Source organism: Ranitomeya variabilis, chromosome 5 (genome assembly GCF_051348905.1).
Source record: "Ranitomeya variabilis isolate aRanVar5 chromosome 5, aRanVar5.hap1, whole genome shotgun sequence".
Classification (NCBI taxonomy): Eukaryota; Metazoa; Chordata; class Amphibia; order Anura; family Dendrobatidae; genus Ranitomeya; species Ranitomeya variabilis.
This window is the reverse complement of record NC_135236.1, coordinates 626947356-626969627: the sequence shown is the minus strand read 5'-3', so window position 1 is coordinate 626969627 and position 22272 is coordinate 626947356. Positions and strand designations below refer to the sequence as shown.

Below are 22272 nucleotides of genomic sequence, written 5' to 3'. Positions count from 1 at the left end.
CCCTGTTCCTCCCAGCTGTCGGAGAATATGTGACTTTTCAAAGCTTTATTTTTCTGTAGAAATCTGGCAAAAAATAGCTTTGATGAATTGGGACTTTAATCTATGCAGGATAATTGAAGCTCTGTATAAAAAAAAAAAAAATGAGATTCCGACCACTATAAAATTATATTTCAAAAAATCATCCACTTAGAATTTAGAACCTAAAAATATAACGATAAAAGGTTGAGATTTACTTTAATATATTAAGTTGGCACAAAAAAAAGGGAGCGTCAGTCACCTTCCTCTTCACGAATGCCGAACACAATTCCATTCTCGGTAAGTGTAGCCTTGAGTAATGCAATAACATTATTGACAGTCACCCTTCACATTGGAAGAAAGTGTTTAAAAAAAAAACAGAATATTTTTCAGCTTTTAAAAAGCTGATTAAAACCGTGAAGTGATTTCAGATGACAAAATGTACGGGCACAAAATATCACATGTATTTAACTGTCCCAATTACTATGCTGACCTTTTTTATTTCAATTTAATTTCAGTCCTTCGCTCCGCCATCTCCCAGGAGATAAGCTTTGTATTAAAAAAAACACTCATTTTTTGCATAATAATATAAACCACCAAAGTGAATCCAGCACTCTTTAATACAATTGGTAGTTGAAAAATAGCATGTACATATATTTACACGGCTTTAATCTTCCGTATGTGGCGACAATGAATGTGGATCGCTGATTATACCCTATAGGATATATGACATCAACACACGCCCTTCCATTTATACAACACACGCAACCATACAAGTCCACCCAAAAAAAAATATATATATATATATATCCACTGTGTACACTCACATAATAACAATGAAAGACAGAACTGTCACTAAATGGAAATCGCCAAAGGCTGAAACTCAAAATGACATTTCAGAAAGGATGTCCTCTTATTCACTCCAGTCCTCAAGGAAGTCTTTCGCTTGACTGCAGATAGAGAAAATTGCTTTTTACACACAAGCGACTTTCATTCTCACCCACATTGAATCTGTTTTACCAAATGAAATTGCATCCTGTCCATTTACTCAACACACAGCTTCACTGTCATTTATTTTCATTGTCTTTGTGTACGTATATTTTGCGCCTTCATTACCTCTCCGAGTGCACTTTCATTTCAAGTGTTACAGATTAATTTTAGATCTCCTTGTCCCGTTGCACTTTATTGATCGGGACCTGTCACAAATTGTGTTTCCCAGAATTATCACACACAAACAGACGTCAGGTAGGTGAGTTGAGACAGTGTTCTTTACATAGTAATGACACGGTTTGTTAACTGCTGAGGTTCCGGTCTGCTCAGAGTGTGGCTTTGGTCCTCTGTCTTTTGTGGTTGATGCCTACACACCAGACCGCTTTGTTCATTTCAGATCATTGTTTATGATCATATCATCATGTACATCACAACAAGATGTCATTTTTCGCTTTTTTCCGAAAGTGGAAAAACTGTTTTTCTCCTCGTGTTCTATATAGTGCCCTTGCTTGTTGGCCAGTAGCGTAGGCGTCCCCGGAATATATACATTATGTTGATAGTCCAGCGCTGGAACATGTTGCTGAAATGGTACGCCATACTTGGGGCTCCATACGCCATTTGATGATGGGGGCGTCTTCTTTATGTCTGTAGAACAGCAAAAAAAATATTTAGGTTTAGTGGTCATACAATGTTGCATTTGGGAATGAGGTGGCAATTAAAGAGGTCGTCCGACCTTAGGGTGCAAGTCTGCAGTCACTCTATGTGACTGCAGACTTGTGAATCCTCGGTGTCTACACTGCAGACTTTGAGGATTCTCCGATGCTGGCATCTGGAGCAACAGGAGCATGACCACAAATAGGCTATTTGCATACTTCCAGCCACATTCCGAATAGATGTGTCTGCATACACTACACACATCTAATCGGCAAGTGACCATATGTATGCAAATTGTATACTTGTGGTCATGTGCCCATCGCTCCCGGCGCCGTCACTGGAGAATCCTCACAGCCTGCAGTGTACACACTGAGGATTCACAAGTCTGCAGTCACATAGAGTGACTGCAGACTTGTACCCTGAGGTCGGAAAACCTCTTTAATGTGTTCGCCTTTTAATGTACCGTATTTTCCGGCGTATAAGACGACTGGGCGTATAAGACGACCCCCCAACTTTACCAGTTAAAAAATAAAATCTTCTTAAAAGTTGGGGGTCTTCTTATACACCGTATGTCGTCTTATAGGGCCGGTGAATATGTGCCTTTTGGGGGGGGGGGGGGGGAGTGATCCTGATGAGGACGAGGGGGCGTCTCACAGAAAGTGAGTATCCCCCATTACCTTATCATAGCGCTGCAGCGTGGGGTCTCTGTGCTGGGAGCGGCGGCTGCTGTGCTGTGGCGGCTCCTCTTCTGCAGTGTGGGGCCTCTGGTGCTGTGGGGCAGTGGCGGCGGCGTATCTTCATGCAGTCGGGGCTCCTCCGGCATCTCAGCCTGGAAGCCCCGCCGGCAACTCCATCGGTACAATGCGGTCAGGTGGCCTCCGGGAAGATGGCCGCTGCTCAGATTCAGATCTCGTCCCGAGATCTCGGGAGACGAGATCTGAATCTGAGCAGCGGCCATTTTCCCGGAGGCAGCTCAATAGGTGCGATGCGGTGGCCCGGCCGCTGGGGGCTGTGCATGCTCAGATTCAGATCTCGTCCCGAAATCTCGGGACACGAGATCTGAATCTAAGCAGCGGCCATTTTCCCGGAGGCCAGCGCATTACACCGATGGAGTTGCCGGCGGGGCTTCTAGGCTTTGAGATGCCGGAGGAGCCCCGACTGCATGAAGATACGCCACCGCCGCCACCGCCCCACAGCACCAGAGGCCCCACACTGCAGAAGAGGAGCCGCCACAGCACAGCACAGCAGCCGCCGCTCCCAGCACAGAGACCCCACGCTGCAGCGCTATGATAAGGTAATGGGGGATACTCACTTTCCTGTGAGACGCCCCCTCGTCGTCATCAGGATCACTCCCCCCCCCACCCACCATATACACCCGGCGTACAAGGCGATTCCCGGCGTACAAGACGACCCCCGACTTTTAAGAAGATTTTCAGGGGTTAAAAAGTCGTCTTGTACGCCGGAAAATACGGTATTTTGCATACATTTATCGTGTAACTGTAAAACTCTAATTCGGATTTATTTAAAAAAAACATGAATGCAATTGTGCAATATAGTTTCTCAATTATATATGACTTTCAAGATCTCTGCTGGAAGACATTAAATAGGAATCATAAAGCCCCCATACGCAAGATAGATTTCAGCTGAAGACTGCTCTGTCAATTGTTCTGACAACAGCGAAATCCCCCCAAACATGGGCATGCTTGGCCAAGTGTTCCTATGTTCTCTATGAAAGAAAATCTCCAGGAGAACAAAAGGATCGGCAGTCCAAAATCAAACATGCTGGAATTTTCTCCCCTTCAGTGGAAAATCAGAAAGCTCCCGTACATATTAGACTGTGGGGCAGCCCCGCAGATGTTGGCGTGTTTGGCCAATATCCGTCTAATAAGTATGTGGGCCTGAAAGCACACATGTCCCACCTCCCCCAAAAAATATATTTATTTATGAAAATTTTTCAGATTTTCCACATTTTGCCTCCAAAAGGAGCAGCTATTATCCTTTGTCAAGAAAAGCAATGGTAATGGCAATGCTCCCATGGGTGTGAGATCACTACTCTCCTCCCATTTTGGTGATTGCACTGCGATTTACATGTTGTTAAGACCCTGCACTCTGTCTAATTTGTGGTTCACCATTATACTAATATAATACTGAATGCTGGATGGATCTACTCACTGCCGCAGCCTACAGACCGCCATAAATCTACCGCCACAGCCCTTGTATAATGAATCCCATTCTGCAGAGGCCAAGACCTGTATAGGCAAAAGCAGGTGCTCGGAAAAATGGCTTCTGCTTACAGGTCTTGGTGCCCAGAGGTTAAATCAAGCTCAATGCACAGCGCTGGGCTACAAGAAGAATGTTTGCAGGCTCCCCCTTCTGATGTGTGCACAGTGAGCACCACGCATGGCCACAACATAGGAGATAGGGTCGGTCTCCTATGTCCATTGTGTGCAAATATTTCTATGCACTGACACTTAAATACAAGCAAGTACGAATGGCAGCCCCCAGTGGCCGAAAAACAAGTAATTAAAAAATGGAATAAAAAGAAAGGTCCTGTTTTGATTTTTTTTTAATAAAACATTAAAAATAAAAATATCCTAGAAAAAAAATGATAACGCATTCTCATTAAGTATGTCATTGATGTCATTGATTTTCAAGTGAATCTGTCATCAGATTTCACAAATCAAACTGGATACATGATAAAACATCACTTTCACTTGATGTGGCTGGTGTACTTACATAAAGGATGTACAATCTAGGTATTAAACTTAGTTGTATCTGGACTCATAAAATGATCACTTTAACATCCCGGAGCACACTTTAAAAAAAGGATTGCAAAGTCTTTTTATTCATGGATTTTTCAGTAGGCATATCGGTCATTTCTGGTCTAAGCGAGCTATTTAATAATTTATTAAGTTTATATTGCAAAATTTGGTGACAAATCAGTTTTAACTTTTATTTGCTGACACTGGAATGGCCCTTGGATGATGACTGAGAAAAATTGAAATACTGAGAAATAGGTGTTTGAATTGATATAAAAATGAGGCTGAAGAGCTATTGCATATCTGCAACCTCTGTCACTCCAGCTCTATTCCCCACCCAGCACCGCCTCTTACTGCTGTGCGACTTCAGGTAAAGGAGTCATCACTCAATCAGCAGGAAGTGGCACTGTATGGGGAATAGAGCTGGAGTGACAGAGGCTTCAGATCCACGGACTTATTGGCATATCAATTGAAACGCTGGTTTCTCAGTAACAGAGAAATGAGCCGGCCATGTAAAGGTATTGCTGGACTCATCTTTGAAAGAGCTACATAGCTATAAAGAGTTTTTTTGGGGGGTGAAATCTTACTGACCTATTCCTTTAATATAAGTAGAATATTTGAATGTAATATTTTCCTCATTTATGTACTTATTTTTACATGGGTTAACCAATTGCATCTTATACCGCATGCCTAGCTGACAAGTTGAACACATGGGGTTATCTGGTGGATTATCTCAGAATAAATTATTTTATATTACTGAATGTCCATTAAATTAATAAACCTTCTTTGTTGTCAGTAAATATGTTTGGCTTCCAAATCCCAGAGCAGATTAAGAGATGTAATTAAGGGGAAAGGGCTGCCCAGAGACAACGTCTAATGCAGACAGCCCATTTATTATCCACGGCTATAAATAATATGGCAATATATTATGTAAATGTTATTATTAATATGATTATTATTATTTATTTTTCATTATTTATTTCGGGTATATTTGCATTGTTGTGATTTACTGTATTCTAGATTTACAGTTTTTCCTCTTAGCCCCCGACTCTCAGCAATATAATTTTCTAGCATTATAAACGCCATTCCTGTACCACATCTATGCTCAAAATAAAGATCCATCAAATATAATAATGTGTACAAATATTTTATAACAGTATATAAATTATTCATTTCAACGCTGTAAATAAGATATCCGTAATGTACAATTTAGTGCCGAGTCCCATCTCTACAGTAACAGATAATCTGTAAATGGAAAACTACAGCTACAGTGATCATTTTCCCTAAGGCGAGAGCTATGGGATTAGCACCTTACAGGGCTCGGTATTTTCTTTATAAAGCACCAGGCACATTCTGATTTTCAGTATGTAATTCTGGATTCCACAAATAGCTATAAATGAGCAACTGGCAATTTACAGTCACAAGATTGCAGGACAGGGAACACGGTTTCATCAGTCGATAATTGCATTAGATGACAGTCGCATTGGAACTGAAGGGAACAAAACTGCTTTTCCGTCTTATAATTTAGTTACTAGGATATTTTGTATATAGTAAATGTTCTAAAAGGTAGGATTAAATAGTGTTCTGTATGCGTGTAAGGAGATGGACATATTGCCGGTGTTTCCCCCTTGAAGAACAAGTGCTGTAATGTGAATTGTGCTATACGTTAATGGTGTTAAAGATGTGTGTTTTTCGGCAGTAGGAAAGTGTGAGTTAATGGTTCGGACTAACCCAGAGTGAGAGGGGCAAAGCTGAAGGGAGAGAGACAGTTTCCTGTTAGAACGTCAGATAGGGCGCAGTGCGCGCAGAAAGCAGACATAAGGTCTGAACTAACCAGTGCCGCATGACTTGGATGCCCCTAACATGAGAGGAGACCGAGAGAAAGAAATAGCAAGATCCTAGCGGAAAGTGGAAGAGAAGTGACCAAAGGAGTAGAGTGATCAATTAGAGGCGGGTCCTGGGCCTAGCATTACAGCCCAGAGTACTCATAAAGATAAAGGGCACAAACAGGACAGAGTTCATAAGTGTTACAACTCTGTTGTTGCGTAACTCGGGACCAGGGGTCCTTCCCTGTCCCTAATGATAGGGGGCGCCCCAGCTCGCCATGTTCCCCGGGTTACTTCTGAAGGTGAACATTCTGGGGCTACGTACCTTGCCTTATCTCTTGAATCTGCCCCCCTGTCTGTACCTTTTCCCCCACTCAGGGAAGAGGGAAGTAGTTGTGCACTGTAGTACAACTACCAGATCAACAAGGTAACACGAACAGGGGAATCGGAAAATACCAGGCATACAAATATTCACTGACATACAGTATAACGGAGGAATGCACCGGGGAGTGGAGGATGGGGAAAAAAGCAAAATAAGAGAAGGAAAGGGAATTATCACACTTAGTGCCCCAGGTGGGAGTTCCAGAACGTTAGAGACAGAAAAGATAAGTACAGGCCATACTGGCAATATAGTTCCCTAGAAGAGAAAGAAGATGAGGAGGTTGAGAATAGGACTCTTGCTAACTGGATTGTAGTACTGGGCTAGGCTATGGTGAAGTAGAAAAAACGTTGAAAGTAGAGGATAAGTGAGTTAAGAGGAAGGAATTGAAGCTGTGTGTGGAAAATGATCCATATTGCAAAAGAAACCTTAATCAAGTTGTATGCCCGCTATCTACTGTATATAATCCCCCATGCTATCATTGAATAAAATGTTTATTCTTGACTGGTGGACTGTGAAACATCTGGTTCTTGCCAACCAAAGTCATTGGTTACATGCGACCTGCAAGAGCAAGTCCACACACCCAGCCAGGACCCCCACTTTCATGTAATGTGTCATGGCATAAGAGATGAGTTCCTCGCCAATAGCTACGTACCCACAAAATGTTAAATCAGGAATAGAAATGCACATAGATTGTGAAACTGGGTAAATGAAGTAGGTTGACAGACGACTCAAGAGTACTTTTTTGCTTTCTGTAAAGCAGTCTCACAATGGGCTTGCCATAAAGAAACCCTCCCATGAACTTTTTTCCGTAAGCCAGTGTACATGTGTACAGTAAATATCACCTCCTGACTAAGGTAATTACCAAAACATGCGTCGGGGGGGACGCAACTCAGCCATCAGAGGATCATATGATTTAATTTTTGCACTAGCACTCTATGTATATTATTTCATATCTGCACCTTGAGGTTCTTGACTAATTTATATGAGAGAAGGAAAAAAGTATAATTACTTGCGCTATGATTCCGGATACATAAACGTACATGACATAAAAAAGGACCTATTTTGATAAGTTACCTGCTTATGTAGGATATTCGTGCTTGTGGCAAGTGTTCAATGATGTTTATATGGCAGGTTGCTGCTATACATGCACAGGTAAATGCCAAGGAATAAAGATCAACAGTTCGTACCGTGATAAGTACTTCTGAAAGTTAGTCTGAAAGAAGTACATTCATTAATATAAGATCGAGATATGACAGATTATGTGTTCCTCAAGATGTGTGAATGAAGGCTGCATTACTTCGCCCCCGGAAGAAGAACAGGTGAAACGCGCGTCGGGGTGGGACGTGACGGCAGCTTGGGCACGCCACAGGTATTATACCTACTACATGCACTTTTTTATGGTTCCTAGTTATTTTCAGCTTTGCAGATGATCATGATCAGCGCTCTTTTATGAGCCACTGACACAAAAGTTGCAATGTTGGCAGCTTTGGCCATGTATTAACCATACTTGAGATTTATAATGTTTGGATCACTGATGATTATATGATCAAGCTGCAGTTATTGTTATGGGTGCCATATAGCGTCTATTGGATTTATTATGACTGTTTCTGTGCCCAATCCTGTTGTCTCTTTCTAGTTCTATTTTGAGTTACCTATATGTATTGATATGATTTTATATGGATTTTTCATATAAATTAAATTATTGATCTTTCTTACATTCCTTGTGCCACTGATTTGATTTGGCTTTGTGAGTATATATTACTTGTAGTATAAGCCTGTTAGAGGTTTACTAGAAGGTCCAGATGAAATGCGGCCGTGGAGGCTCAATTGGATGGCAGAGGAGGCTTAGCAGCTGGTGGCGTGGGCTGTCGCTTCAAAAATAGTCCTTAAGAGCTCAGTTCCGGCCGGTGACAGACGCTCGGTAGATCGCGTCCGCGTTTGATGATGAACCCTGATGAAGGCATTCGTAGGAATTCCGAAACGTGTCTTTTTTTGGTCCATTGCTCATCTTGTACTATTATTAGCACCACTTGCCTGAATACATCATGCAGGTCCTGGAAGTACCCTGTTGGATACATAGGTACCTCCGGACGCAGACGCGATCTACCCAGCATCTGCCACTGGCCGGGACAGCGCTCGAGGACTATTTTTTAAAGCATCAGCCCACGCCGCCAGCTGCTAAGCCTCCTCTGCCAACTATCTGAGCCTCCATGGCCTCATTTCATCTGGACCTTCTAGTAAACCTCTAACAGTCTTATACTATAGGTAATACAGCCTCATTCACACATCTTAGGGAACACAAAATCGGTCATATTTCCACCTTATGTTAACAAGTGAGCTTTTTTCAAACTAACTTTTGGAAGTACTTATCACGGTACCAACTGTTGATCTTTATTCCTAAGCATCTACCTGTGCATGTATAGCAATACTTTCCACAAGCACGAATATCCTACATCAGCAGGTAACTTATCAAAATAGGTCCTTATTTATGTGATGTACTTTTATGTATTCTGAATCATAGGGCAAGTAATTATACTTTTTTCCTTCTGTAATTTTATTCAATATCCTATGTGGTATAGGAACCTACTTGCAGCTGATTCAGAGTACTTATACTATTGCCGCTATTACAGTTTTTTGCTTGCACAATAATTTATATTAGAGACATGTTTTCCTGTACGTGATTTCATAGAGATACATATCTATCCGCACCTGATTATTATATGGAACCATGACTCCCTATTGATATATCCTATTTTTATTCAATATTTAAGAAATTTAAAAAACAATGACAAAAATTAAAAATCACTATTGTTGAAGTAATCTATACTTCTATAGTACTATAGTAAAAGTAATTGTAAAGGAGCAGGTAGCAAAGTCCTGGACAGGAGATATGTGTCATTGAGGTGGTTAGCCTCTGTGATTTAGATCCTGAAGATGAAGGTTCCAGCAATGGTAAATTGATGAAAGGTTTTTTTCATTGGGGCCAAATTTGAGATTCTGGATTTAGGAGTTGCCAAAGAGCTCAGGAAGGAATGGCTGGTCCCATATCTCCAATTCAGCTTTAGCAACTCCTATGCAAGGCTGCTAAATTGACTCAGGTGGGTGTGGTGTTGGAGAGACAATCAATCCAAGGGTCTTTTTATAGGCTAGAGAACAAACATACTTTTGTTAAAAATATGAGTGCAACTAAGATGGATTTTACAATCTGTGAAAAGCTGTTTTTTTTCTTGTGTGTCATCCTAGTTTTATTCATATTTTTTGTTCTCATCCTATTTTAAAAACTGAAGCAAGAAGACTGTCAGGAATTTTATGTATCCATTGAATCTTAACAACTGATCAGTAAAAAAAACTGATGAAACATGGATGGTACACTGAAGGACAAAATGTGTGTTCCATTTGTTATCCGTGCGTAACAGATCCCATAGACTTTAATGGCTGAGTCTGGTCCACAAAACTGATGAGGACATGACATTTACTGAGTTTCAGGGACCAAAGATAAACAGATCTGTTTTTAAAATGGATATACGTATGGATAAATGAAACTCTATAGGTATGTGCTGTAGTGCTGGCGTCCCTGCACGATGCCCCTCTCCCCCGGCCCACGTCTTGCGCCTCCTTCTCCTTCCTGCTCTGCTGCTGCCCGGGGTATGTGCATGGTCAGCAGACCCCTGGGCACTGTACTTAGGGCACACATGCCTCCTCTTTCTTAAAGGGGCGATGCACGCCATCCTAATGACTGGGAGTCACTATTTAATGCACCTCCACATGCATGGAGGTGACTGTGGAACATCATTAACACGCTTACTAGCTCTCAGGTCACAGTGATCATATCCTAGTATACCTGTACTGTAGATCAGCCGTGCCTGCCTGTCTTCAGCCATGCCCTCCTGCCTGCCTTTCTATCAGCCATGCCCATCCATCTGCCTGTATACCAGTTGTACCTGCCAGTAACTGCCGGCATGTGTGTTTGTCGTGCCAGTCTCTATACCAGCTGAGCCAGTCAGCACTTGCCAAGTTTACTATTCTGGGCTGTTCCTGCCTCCAGTCCCTTGGGGGGTCACGTGCCATCCACCTGCGTTCAGGTGTAGCACCTGGCCTTGCCATCCGCGTCCCTCCTTGGATTGCATTATCGTCAGCTGCCATGCATCTGAGGTCTGACTTGGTGAGGCATCTCATCAAGCACCTCCAGGCTCTCCTCGGATCACAGCACAGTGGTTCTACCACCCAGTCCATTATTTGAGTGTTGTAGCCTTTCGGAAATATTTTTGAGCTGGGACAAGATGAAGTGTTCTAACAAGTTTTTAAAGCTGATTGCCAGGAGAAAATCTATAAATCCAATTTTTTCCAGAGTAAAACCATTGTTTCAGTCACTAAAATTATACTAACATTATCTCTTGGGATCCTCAGCACATTCTTACAAACTAGTAGACTGTGCTCAGGTGATAGGGAGCAGGTGTACATAAGTTGAGGCCCCCATACACATCAGACTAATGTCGGCTGATCCCGCTGATATCAATGGATTTGGCTGTCAGTCTAATGTGGGTGGAGGGCTCCATCCGACTGATGATCAGGAGAGATGTCGATCAGCATATCTGATTTCGGACTGCCGATTGTATTGTTCTCCCAGAGATAAGCCACAGGCCCATGTGCATTCTCATAGAATTGGCAGAATGTTGGTTGAGATGGCTGTTGGTCAAACAATTGGCCGGAGCACCGTTAGACCAACAGACACCTAATGTGTAAGGTCAGCTTTATTCTACTACACATTCCTGACTTGTCATGATGATTGCTCTCCAGGACCTGAGAGTGTAACAAGAACACCTTAGTGGTTTACATGAATACATCCATGAATCTCTCAATTTGCAGGGATCAGATACATTTAATGTTAGTGACAGAGTAAATGCCTTGAATTTGTCTGAATTTTGGAATTTCAGTTCAAAGGGGCACTTTAAATTTACTGATAAGAGAGTCTACAAGATACTCTTACAGTTGTGCATTTTCTTTCTATCATGTCTATGAAACGGTATCTAAATGAATGTGAGCATTTGAAAACAATTCACTAAAAAAAGGACTAAAAATCAATAAAAGACATCACTGAAAAAGAAAAAATAGCCACCATACTTTCAATACCATGTCCAGACACAAGTGCACAACAGGATGTGGCAGGTCCTCCATGATAAAAGCGGGGGCAGCACTGGTGCAAAATAGTAACAAAACAAACACCCACACAAAACAACCGTGGAGTTCCCGCCTAGTGTTCAAAATGCACACAGGTTTGTGTAGGGTGTCATTCACACCATTACATGAGATGCACCTCTGTCTGCATAACAACCTATTACCAACGCCCCTACTATTACGTCATTTGGTCCCTCCAATGTTGGCTGGGTAACACGGGTTGTCAGTCCTGAGGGTGTACATACAGTATGATGGTATTGGCAGCCCGCCTGATGTTATAGTGGGAGCGTATGTAATAGGCTTTTATATGGACAGAGGTGCATCTCACGTTATAGCACCCTATGTAAACATGTGTGCATTCCGAATACTACGCAGCCACCCCGCGGATGTTTAGTGGGTTAGTAAGTGGCTGTTTTATTAGTATTTTGCACCTGTGCAGCCCCTGCGTTTTTCATGGGGGGACCTGCAGCATTCTGCTGTGCATTTGTGACTGGACATGGTATTGCAAGTATGGTGGCTATTTTTCATTTTCAGTGATGTCTTTTATTGAGTATTTGAAAGCTCATGATTTTGGAAATCAACCCAGCTGTTTGTTGCTGTCATCTCTCCAATGGCTGTTGGCAAAAGGAAGATATTGGCAACCTAAAAGGTTTTCATGAAAAATGTCTTTATTCCCTTTTGCACTGCCTTTTGTACAGAATAACTGTTAGATACAGAATATTTCCATAACTGGCTTTGTGTCTACTGTTAACTAGGACCTCTGACCTGTACTGCAGCTGATTTATAGAGCCAAGTAATTTTCTGACATTGGTGGATTAAAAAACAATATTAGACCTTATATACTGTAACCAATGAATACAAATAACCTTGAATCGATAGGTAATGTCCAAACACAAGCACCATTGTCGTTCAATTGAATTATTGATGTTGCTACGTTGAAAATTTTATGTGCGCCAAATATGATAGGACTTGGTGAGGAATTGGCAAAAAACAAAACAAATTAACTAATAAATAGTGTGTAATATAAATAAAACAGATGTAAATTAAAATATGATGACTTTAATAATATGCATTCAGATTTTTAAAGATACTTGCCACTTCCCAGGCCAATAACTTCCATGAGACCGCATGACCTATGACTATGTATGGCTTCTCATTTTATCGTTCCCTTTTGTGCATGTAAGGTGGTCATTTCCCTGCTCTTTTTACTTTCCTAAATTATTGCCAATATATAAAGGATCACCATGAATTTCCACTTTATGGAAAACATTAATTTGATTTGTTTGTATTGGTAGGTAATGGTAATAAAAATACAATGTTAACAAAATGGTTCAACTAGACCTTCTCCAAGTGGTAAAACTAACTAACAAACGTTGGTAAAAAAAAAAATTCCAAGGACTATAAAAAATAATGTTTTGAAATTAAAATTCTCTTAACCTGTCAGTTTTTCCAATATAAAGTGCGCCCACCACCTTTAACTCCTCTTTTACACCATTCTAGTTAGCTCTATGTAAATCCCGGATTCTCTCTGCATAACACAAAAAAGACCTTTTATTATACCGACATACAGCGTGGTCCATTCGTCTGGTCTTGAACTGGCACCTCCTCTCTTCCCACAATCTCCGTCTTCCATCCCTGCTTCATGTGGATGACATGTCCTACATCATCCACACATTGTCCCCCAATCACACTCCGTTGCAGGCGTACTTCTCTTTACCCTACCGAGGGCAGAGAAAAGTACTGTAGAACACATGCGCGAGGAAAGGCCAAAGAGTGCCGATGACCCAGAAGTAATGCCATGTACACTATAGTAGGGTAAATGCCCTCAGTAGGGTGAAGTGCGCCTGTGCAAGAGCATGATTGCGAGACTCTGTGTGGATGACGTAGGATGCATCATCAACATGAAGCAGGACAGGACGGTAATAGTAACTAGAGAGGAGGCACCGGATCAAGACCAGCGACGCTCATTGGACCGGACAGCATCACATTGGGGTATACCAAAAGGCCTATTCCATGCTATGCAGGGGGATTAGGGACCTACACATAACTTACTACTGCTGTAAGGGAGTTCTTAAAGGTGGTGGCTGTTCCTTATATTGGGAAAACCTGTTGACAGATTCTCTTTAAAGGAGATCAACAAGTGCTCTTAGCTAAGCACTTTCTAGGGCAGCACAGTGGCTCAGTGCAGGGCTGGGGTCCTGGATTCAAATCCCACCAAGGACAACATCTGCGAGTATGGTCTCAACATGTTTCCACTGGGTTCTCCGGCTTCCCCCCATGCTCCAAAGACATACTGATAGGGAATCTAGACTGTGAGCCCTAATGGGGACAGCAATGGCAATTTCTATAAAGCACTGCATAATAAATATATTTATAAATACTTTTCTTATAGACTTTAAAGGAAACAAAAGCAGCCACTTCTCTGTTGATGTGTATGGACAAATTGATAAAATGAAATTGGTAGATGTATGTGATTGGCCATAAATGTATCTTGAAAACCATTTCAAGTCTCAATTTTAGAAATAAGATCAGGAAATTTTACGAGAATGTGTCAGTAGCGCAGCTTCATGATATTAGTGTGCGTCTTAACATAATAGCAAAATGAGGAGGACCTTAGAGCAAAGATTGTCCAGGAGGGTTCCCCAAAATGCTTTCTTCCATTTGTAAGAGGGTGGTGCTGTTATGGACAGTAACACGCTGCCACTTTAAGAGACAGCACCCCCTTGTCTGGTGTGATGGAATGTTCTGCTTTCCCCTGCTATAGACTGTGAAGATGAACTGCCCTAGAATAAGGGGAGGAGTTGAGCCTGAACTGTGTGTGTGAGCTGAAGCTGCTACGGAGAGAACTTTGTACTGTTTGCTACAAGAAAGGTCCCACAGCCTGGGACGGAGTGTACTTGTGAAATTTGCAAGACTTTTCCGGGTACAGCAAAGGTGGCTGTTCTGTGCTAGTTTGTGAAGCCACAAAGATACTGAGAAAGGGACTTACAGTTTCCAGGAGCATCCCTAGGACCCAGAAGCAAGGAGAAGACCACGCTTCACAGAGCTGACAGAAAGCCATGCGCAACACCATATTAGACTGCTGGGGGCCCCCCTGGGACTGGACCTGAGTCCCCAACATCACCGTGAGTCTGTTCCTGTTTGGTGCACCTGTTAGGGCCTAGTGTAGGCTTCAGTAGTCAGTACACGGGAGCCGTGTGGCCTGCTTAGTAAAGGCCAGGGAGGTTATTCGTAGAGTAGCATCATCACCTGTTTATGGTTTACATTTGCTTGTTAGACATATTTTGAATCTGTAATAGTTGGAGCACCGTGCTATTTTACGGACAAGATAAAGTTTATAACTCTTGTAAAGTGTCTCTTGTCATTGCATACCCCTGTTTGCATCTTCCTCACCCACTTCATTTCTTGCCTCCCAATAAATCTACCCTTTGTTGTTTGCACCTCATCTTGTGTACAGTAGTCTTCCTGCACCGTGGTGGTCCCCCGGCCATCGCTTCACATTCATAGAATTTTCTCAGCAAAATCGGAACCTTTGGAACGTATGCCCATGACATACTGCCCTTGGAATTAAAATGTTTCCATATATTACAAACACCAAAGGACCTCTACTAATTTATTCTGGTAGGTCTCCTGCAACAGCTAGGGAGCCTAATGAAGAGACGTCTATTCATCAACATCAGAATTAAATATAATTGTAGGAAATTCGGTCACATATGTTGTCAGTAATGATTACACATTCTGTAAACGCTGCATATTGCTGACATGGGTGTAAAAACACTAACCTCAATTTTATTTTAAGTTTCTAGACGTTGTCTAAAGCGAGCTACTTACTATTCCTTGCTGAAAGGTTGTTTGTAAGTCACAGAAAGGGAATTGGAAATTTACATGTGTTAGTTAAGCAATTATGAGGCAATTATTACAAGATATGATTAGGAATACAGAAAGCCCAGTGATAATACAATCATTAATTATCCGCAGGAATGTAATAGGTAACATGTTTACTCTGAGGCTGATTTAATTTTCTGAAGGAAGACGATCTAAATTAAGAAAGGCTACCCATATTAAAACTGTTTACATTAGGAAAAGGAGGAGATATAATTACTAATTGCTAATACAGTACATGCAAGACTAATCTAATGGACTTTGACTAGAACATGTCTGTAATACTGAATATGTGAGGGTCAGTTCTTGGGATTAAATAAAGAATATTTAAGCAACTGCAAAATGAATGGTTCTGTGCACAGCAGGGGCAATCAGCTGTGAAATGTACTCTTTGTACATGCAGCGATCTCAGGTTTAGCTGATAGGATCATCTATTTTTTAAAAGGTACAATTATACAGCACTATGCAAAAGAAAATGCAGGCATGTGGAACGGCACCGAAAATACGCAGCATCTAAAAGGGAATACAACATTTATCACAGATATAATTACAAACAATATTTTACTTTAAAAAGTTTGTCCAAGAATATAATAATAAAAAAGTCTCAGTGTGCATAAAATATAAAGTTATGAAAAGTGGATTTTCGATGTACTTATTGTACATGATATCTAGTTTTCACAGTGGTGATCTAGAATAATGAACAAGATAGGGTTCTTCTCATTTTTTTTTACATATTTCTAATTTAAAATCAAAGAAAACTCACTATTTCACGTAATGTAACACTTCAAGTTGCTGGGGTTTATTTCTTTTATGTGTTTGTTTTTGTATTCATCCTGTCAGTAGTCCCCAAGTATATATAATTAAACTAGTATCACCTTATATAGTTGTAGCTTTTTAGCTGGAATTTCATGGTATATGTCTCCTCAGTTAGGTCATGTGATCTCACTGTGACCCCTTTGCGAATTACACACCTTTATGTTCTCTGAAGAGAGACATGATGTCAGTCACCAGAACTTCATATATAATGAGATTGCATGGAATGTAGTACATAACTAAAAATGTTATCTCTTCAACCTATCACTAACAACTGGTGTTTTCCCCTCAAGCGTTAAACATGCCTCCATCACACCTATCCTCAAAAAGCCCTCTCTTGACCCATCCTCTGTATCTAGCTATCGCCCTATATCACTTCTCCCCTATGCCTCAAACCTACTGGAACAACACGCTGCCCTCCCATCTATCTTCCTGCTCCCTCTTCGACCGCTTACAATCAGGCTTCCGGTCACACCTCTCCACTGAAACTGCCCTAGCTAAGGTCACCAATGACCTATTAACCGCCAAGAGCAAGCGACACTACTCTATCCTCCTCCTCCTGGACCTGTCCTCTGCCTTTGACACAGTGGACCATTCCCTGTTGCTGCAGGCCCTCTCATCCCTTGGCATCACAGACTTGGCCCTATCCTGGATCTCGTCATACCTAACTGACCAGACATTCAGCATCTCCCACTCACACACCACTTCCTCACCTCACCCCCTATCTGTCGGAGTCCCGCAAGGTTCAATTATAGGGTCCCTGCTCTTCTCCATTTACACTTTTGGCCTGGGACAGCTCATAGAATCTCACAGTTTTAAGTATCATCTCTATGCTGAAGACACACAGATCTACATCTCTGGACCAGATATCACCACCCTAATAACCAGAATCCCTCAATGTCTATCCGCTATTTCATCCTTCTTCTCCGCTAGATTTCTAAAACTTGATATGGATAAAACAGAATTCATCATCTTTCCCCCATCTTACCCGACCGCCCCAACGAACCTATCCATTACAGTAAACAGCTGCCCACTCTCCCCAATCCCACAAGCTCGCTGTCTCGGGGTAATCCTTGACACTGATCTCTCCTTCAAACCACATATCCAAGCCCTTTCCACTTCCTGCCGCCTTCAACTCAAAAATATTTCATGGATCCGTACATTCCTAAACCAACCCTAGTCCATGCCCTCATCATCTCCCGCCTCGACTACTGTAACCTCCTGCTCTGTGGCCTCCCCTCTAACACTCTCGCACCCCTCCAATCTATTCTAAACTCAGCTGCCCGACTAATCCACCTGTCCCCTCGCTATTCCCCGGCCTCTCCCCTCTGTCAATCCCTTCACTGGCTCCCCATTACCCAGAGACTCCAGTACAAAAGCCTAACCATGATATACAAAGCCATCCACAACCTGTCTCCTCCATACATCTGTGACCTCATCTCTCGATGCTTTCCTGCACGCAACCTCCGATCCACACAAGATCTCCTTCTCTACTCCCCTCTTATCTCCTCTTCCCACAATCGCATACAAGATTTCTCTCGCGCATCCCCCTACTCTGGAACCCTCTACCACAACACATCAGACTCTCGCCTACCATCGAAACCTTCAAAAAGAACCTGAAGACTCACCTCTTCTGACAAGCCTACAACCTGCAGTAACCACCGATCGACCAAACCACTGCATGACCAAAGCTATCCTCACCTACTGTTTTTTTTTTTTTGGTTTAATTAATACTTTGTATTTATTTTTAATTAACGTTTCTGTGTGGTGCAATCCCCATTAGGAAATGTGCTCCACAATTGTTAATGTCATCCAGTGTACATCTTGCCACATGTATGCAGTCCTTGACCAGCCGGTCGAGGGTGCATACTGCTGTGCGAGATGTGAGCACATTGTGCATTTGGAAACCCAGATACTGGATCTAAATGTGCAGCTGGCAACACTGAGATCCATAGACAATATGGAGAGGAGTCTTCTGCTCACAGAGCAGACGCTCAATGGGATAGATGAGGAGGGGGATGGTAGGATGGAGCTGCAGGACAGTGTGGCAGTTAGCTGGGTGACAGATAGAAGGCGGGGTAGAGGGAAGAGTGCCAGGGAGGCTAGTCCTGATCTGGCACACCCCAATAAGTTTGCTAAGTTGGCAGATGAGGGGGGTGCCAGTACAGGGGTAGCACTGCTGCAGCCAGGCATGTCCTCTGAAAGCCGGAGGAGTGACTGCTCCAGTAAGGAGGGAAAAAAGAGAGCAGGGCAGGCCAGACAGGTGCTGGTAGTGGGGGACTCAATTATTAGGGGAACAGATAGGGCAATCTGTCACAAAGACAGGGATCGTCGGACGGTGTGCTGCCTACCTGGCGCTCGAGTCCGACACATCGCTGATCGGGTGGACAGATTACTGGGAGGGGCTGGTGAGGACCCAGCGGTCATGGTGCACATTGGCACAAATGACAAAGTTAGAGGTAGGTGGAAGGTCCTTAAAGATGATTTCAGGGAATTAGGCTGCAAGCTGAAAGCAAGGACCTCCAACGTGGTATTTTCCGAAATACTGCCTGTACCACGTGCCATGCCAGAGAGGCAACGGGAGATTAGGGAGGTTAATAAGTGGCTCAAGAATTGGTGTAGGAAGGAGGGGTTTGGGTTCCTGCAGAACTGGGCCGACTTCTCAGTTGGCTACAGGCTCTACGCTAGGGACGGGCTGCACCTCAATGGGGAAGGTGCAGCTGTGCTGGGGGAGAAAATGGTTAGAAGGTTGGAGGAGTGTTTAAACTAGGGATTGGGGGGGAGGGTATTCATTTTATAGGAGGGGAAGATAGTGCAGATAGAGACCTGGGCACAAATAAGGAAGTTGGGGGTGGCGGTGGCATGGGGGGTGGGGTTAGAACAGTTAGTAATTTAAGAAAGAATAGAGGTACAGAGAGTAACATAAAGTGCATGTATACTAATGCCAGAAGCCTCGCCAACAAAATGGACGAATTAGAACTAATGTTGTTGGAGCATAATTATGACATGGTGGGGATATCTGAGACGTGGCTGGATGAGAGCCATGACTGGGCTGTTAACTTGCAGGGCTATAGCCTGTTCAGAAATGACCGTACAGATAAGCGAGGGGGAGGGGTGTGTCTATATGTAAAATCTTCCTTAAAACCTATCCTGCGTGATAATATAGGTGAATTTAATGAAAATGTAGATTCCCTGTGGGTGGAGATAAGTGGAGGGGGAAAAAATAATAAATTACTGATAGGGGTTTGTTATAAATCTCCAAAACTAATGGAAGCAATGGAGAATATCCTCGTAAAGCAAATAGATGAAGCTGCGACTCAAGGAGAAGTCATTATTATGGGGGACTTCAACTACCCTGAAATAGATTGGGGAACAGAAACCTGCAGTTCCAGCAAAGGTAATCGGTTTTTGACAACTATGAGAGACAATTACCTTTCACAACTGGTTCAGGACCCAACAAGGAGGGGGGCACTGCTAGACCTAATATTAACCAACAGGCCAGACCGCATATCAAATATAAGGGTTGGGGGTCACTTGGGGAATAGTGATCACAAAATAATAAGTTTTCATGTAACCTTTAATAAGATGGGTAGTAGGGGGGTGACAAGGACACTAAACTTCAGGAGGGCAAATTTCCAACGGATGAGAGAGGATCTTGGTGCAATTAACTGGGACGATATCCTGAGACATAAAAATACACAAAGAAAATGGGAGACATTTATTAGCATCCTGGATAGGACCTGTGCACAGTATATACCGTATGGGAATAAACATACTAGAAATAGGAGGAAACCAATATGGCTAAATAGAGCTGTAAGGGGCGCAATAAGGGACAATAAGAAAGCATTTAGAGAATTAAAGGAAGTAGGTAGTGAGGAGGCATTAAATAAATACAGAAAATTAAATAAATTCTGTAAAAAGCAAATCAAGGCAGCAAAGATTGAGACAGAGAGACTCATTGCCAGAGAGAGTAAAAATAATCCCAAAATATTCTTTAACTATATAAATAGTAAGAAACTAAAAAATGACAGTGTTGGCCCCCTTAAAAATAGTCTGGGTGAAATGGTGGATGAGGATGAGGAAAAAGCCAATATGCTAAATGACTTTTTTTCATCAGTATTTACAAAAGAAAATCCCATGGCAGACAAAATGACTAGTGATAAAAATTCCCCATTAAATGTCACCTGCTTAACCCAGCAGGAAGTACAGCGGCGTCTAAAAATAACTAAAATTGACAAATCTCCGGGCCCGGATGGGATACACCCCCGAGTACTGCAGGAACTAAGTACAGTCATTGATAGACCATTATTTTTAATCTTTAAAGAGTCCATAATAACAGGGTCTATACCACAGGACTGGCGTATAGCAAATGTGGTGCCAATATTCAAAAAGGGGACAAAAACTGAACTCGGAAATTATAGGCCAGTAAGCTTAACCTCTACTGTGGGTAAAATCCTGGAGGGCATTCTAAGGGATGCTATGCTGGAGTATCTGAAGAGGAATAACCTCATGACCCAGTATCAGCACGGGTTTACTAGGGACCGTTCATGTCAGACTAATTTGATCAGCTTCTATGAAGAGGTAAGTTCCAGACTGGACCAAGGGAACCCAGTGGACGTAGTATATATGGACTTTTCCAAAGCTTTTGATACGGTGCCACACAAAAGGTTGTTACATAAAATGAGAGTAATGGGGATAGGGGAAAATATGTGTAAGTGGGTTGAGAGCTGGCTCAGGGATGGGAAACAAAGGGTGGTTATTAATGGAGCACACTCGGACTGGGTCACGGTTAGCAGTGGGGTACCACAGGGGTCAGTATTGGGCCCTCTTCTTTTTAACATATTTATTAATGACCTTGTAGGGGGCATTCAGAGTAGAATTTCAATATTTGCAGATGACACTAAACTCTGCAGGGTAATCAATACAGGGGAGGACAATTTTATATTACAGGATGATTTATGTAAACTAGAAGCTTGGGCTGATTAATGGCAAATGAGCTTTAATGGGGATAAATGTAAGGTCATGCACTTGGGTAGAAGTAATAAGATGTATAACTATGTGCTTAATTCTAAAACTCTGGGCAAAACCGTCAATGAAAAAGACCTGGGTGTATGGGTGGATGACAAACTCATATTCAGTGGCCAGTGTCAGGCTGCTGCTACAAAGTCAAATAAAATAATGGGATGTATTAAAAGAGGCATAGATGCTCATGAGGAGAACATAATTTTACCTCTATACAAGTCACTAGTTCGACCACACTTAGAATACTGTGCACAGTTCTGGTCTCCGGTGTATAAGAAAGACATAGCTGAACTGGAGCGGGTGCAGAGAAGAGCGGCCAAGGTTATTAGAGGACTGGGGGGTCTGCAATACCAAGATAGGTTATTACACTTGGGGCTATTTAGTTTGGAAAAACGAAGACTAAGGGGTGATCTTATTTTAATGTATAAATATATGAGGGGACAGTACAAAGACCTTTCTGATGATCTTTTTAATCATAGACCTGAGACAGGGACAAGGGGGCATCCTCTACGTCTGGAGGAAAGAAGGTTTAAGCATAATAACAGACGCGGATTCTTTACTGTAAGAGCAGTGAGACTATGGAACTCTCTGCCATATGATGTTGTAATGAGTGATTCATTAATTAAATTTAAGAGGGGACTGGATACCTTTCTGGAAAAGTATAATGTTACAGGGTATATACACTAGATTCCTTGATAAGGCGTTGATCCAGGGAACTAGTCTGATTGCCGTATGTGGAGTCGGGAAGGAATTT

At 42.3% G+C, this 22272-nt stretch overlaps 1 protein-coding gene across 2 annotated transcripts in view; it reads right to left on the bottom strand.

Moving 5' to 3' along the window:
- Positions 1 to 616: 616 nt before the first annotated feature.
- The window catches only part of LOC143776622 (protocadherin-10-like), a 165047-nt gene continuing 143391 nt past the window's right edge, over positions 617 to 22272 (bottom strand). For both annotated transcript variants that reach the window (XM_077266138.1, XM_077266139.1), the window contains exon 4: positions 617 to 1650. In XM_077266138.1, the coding sequence (XP_077122253.1) occupies positions 1394 to 1650 (257 nt within the window). In that variant the 3' untranslated portion in view covers positions 617 to 1393. The remainder of the gene's footprint in view (positions 1651 to 22272) is intronic.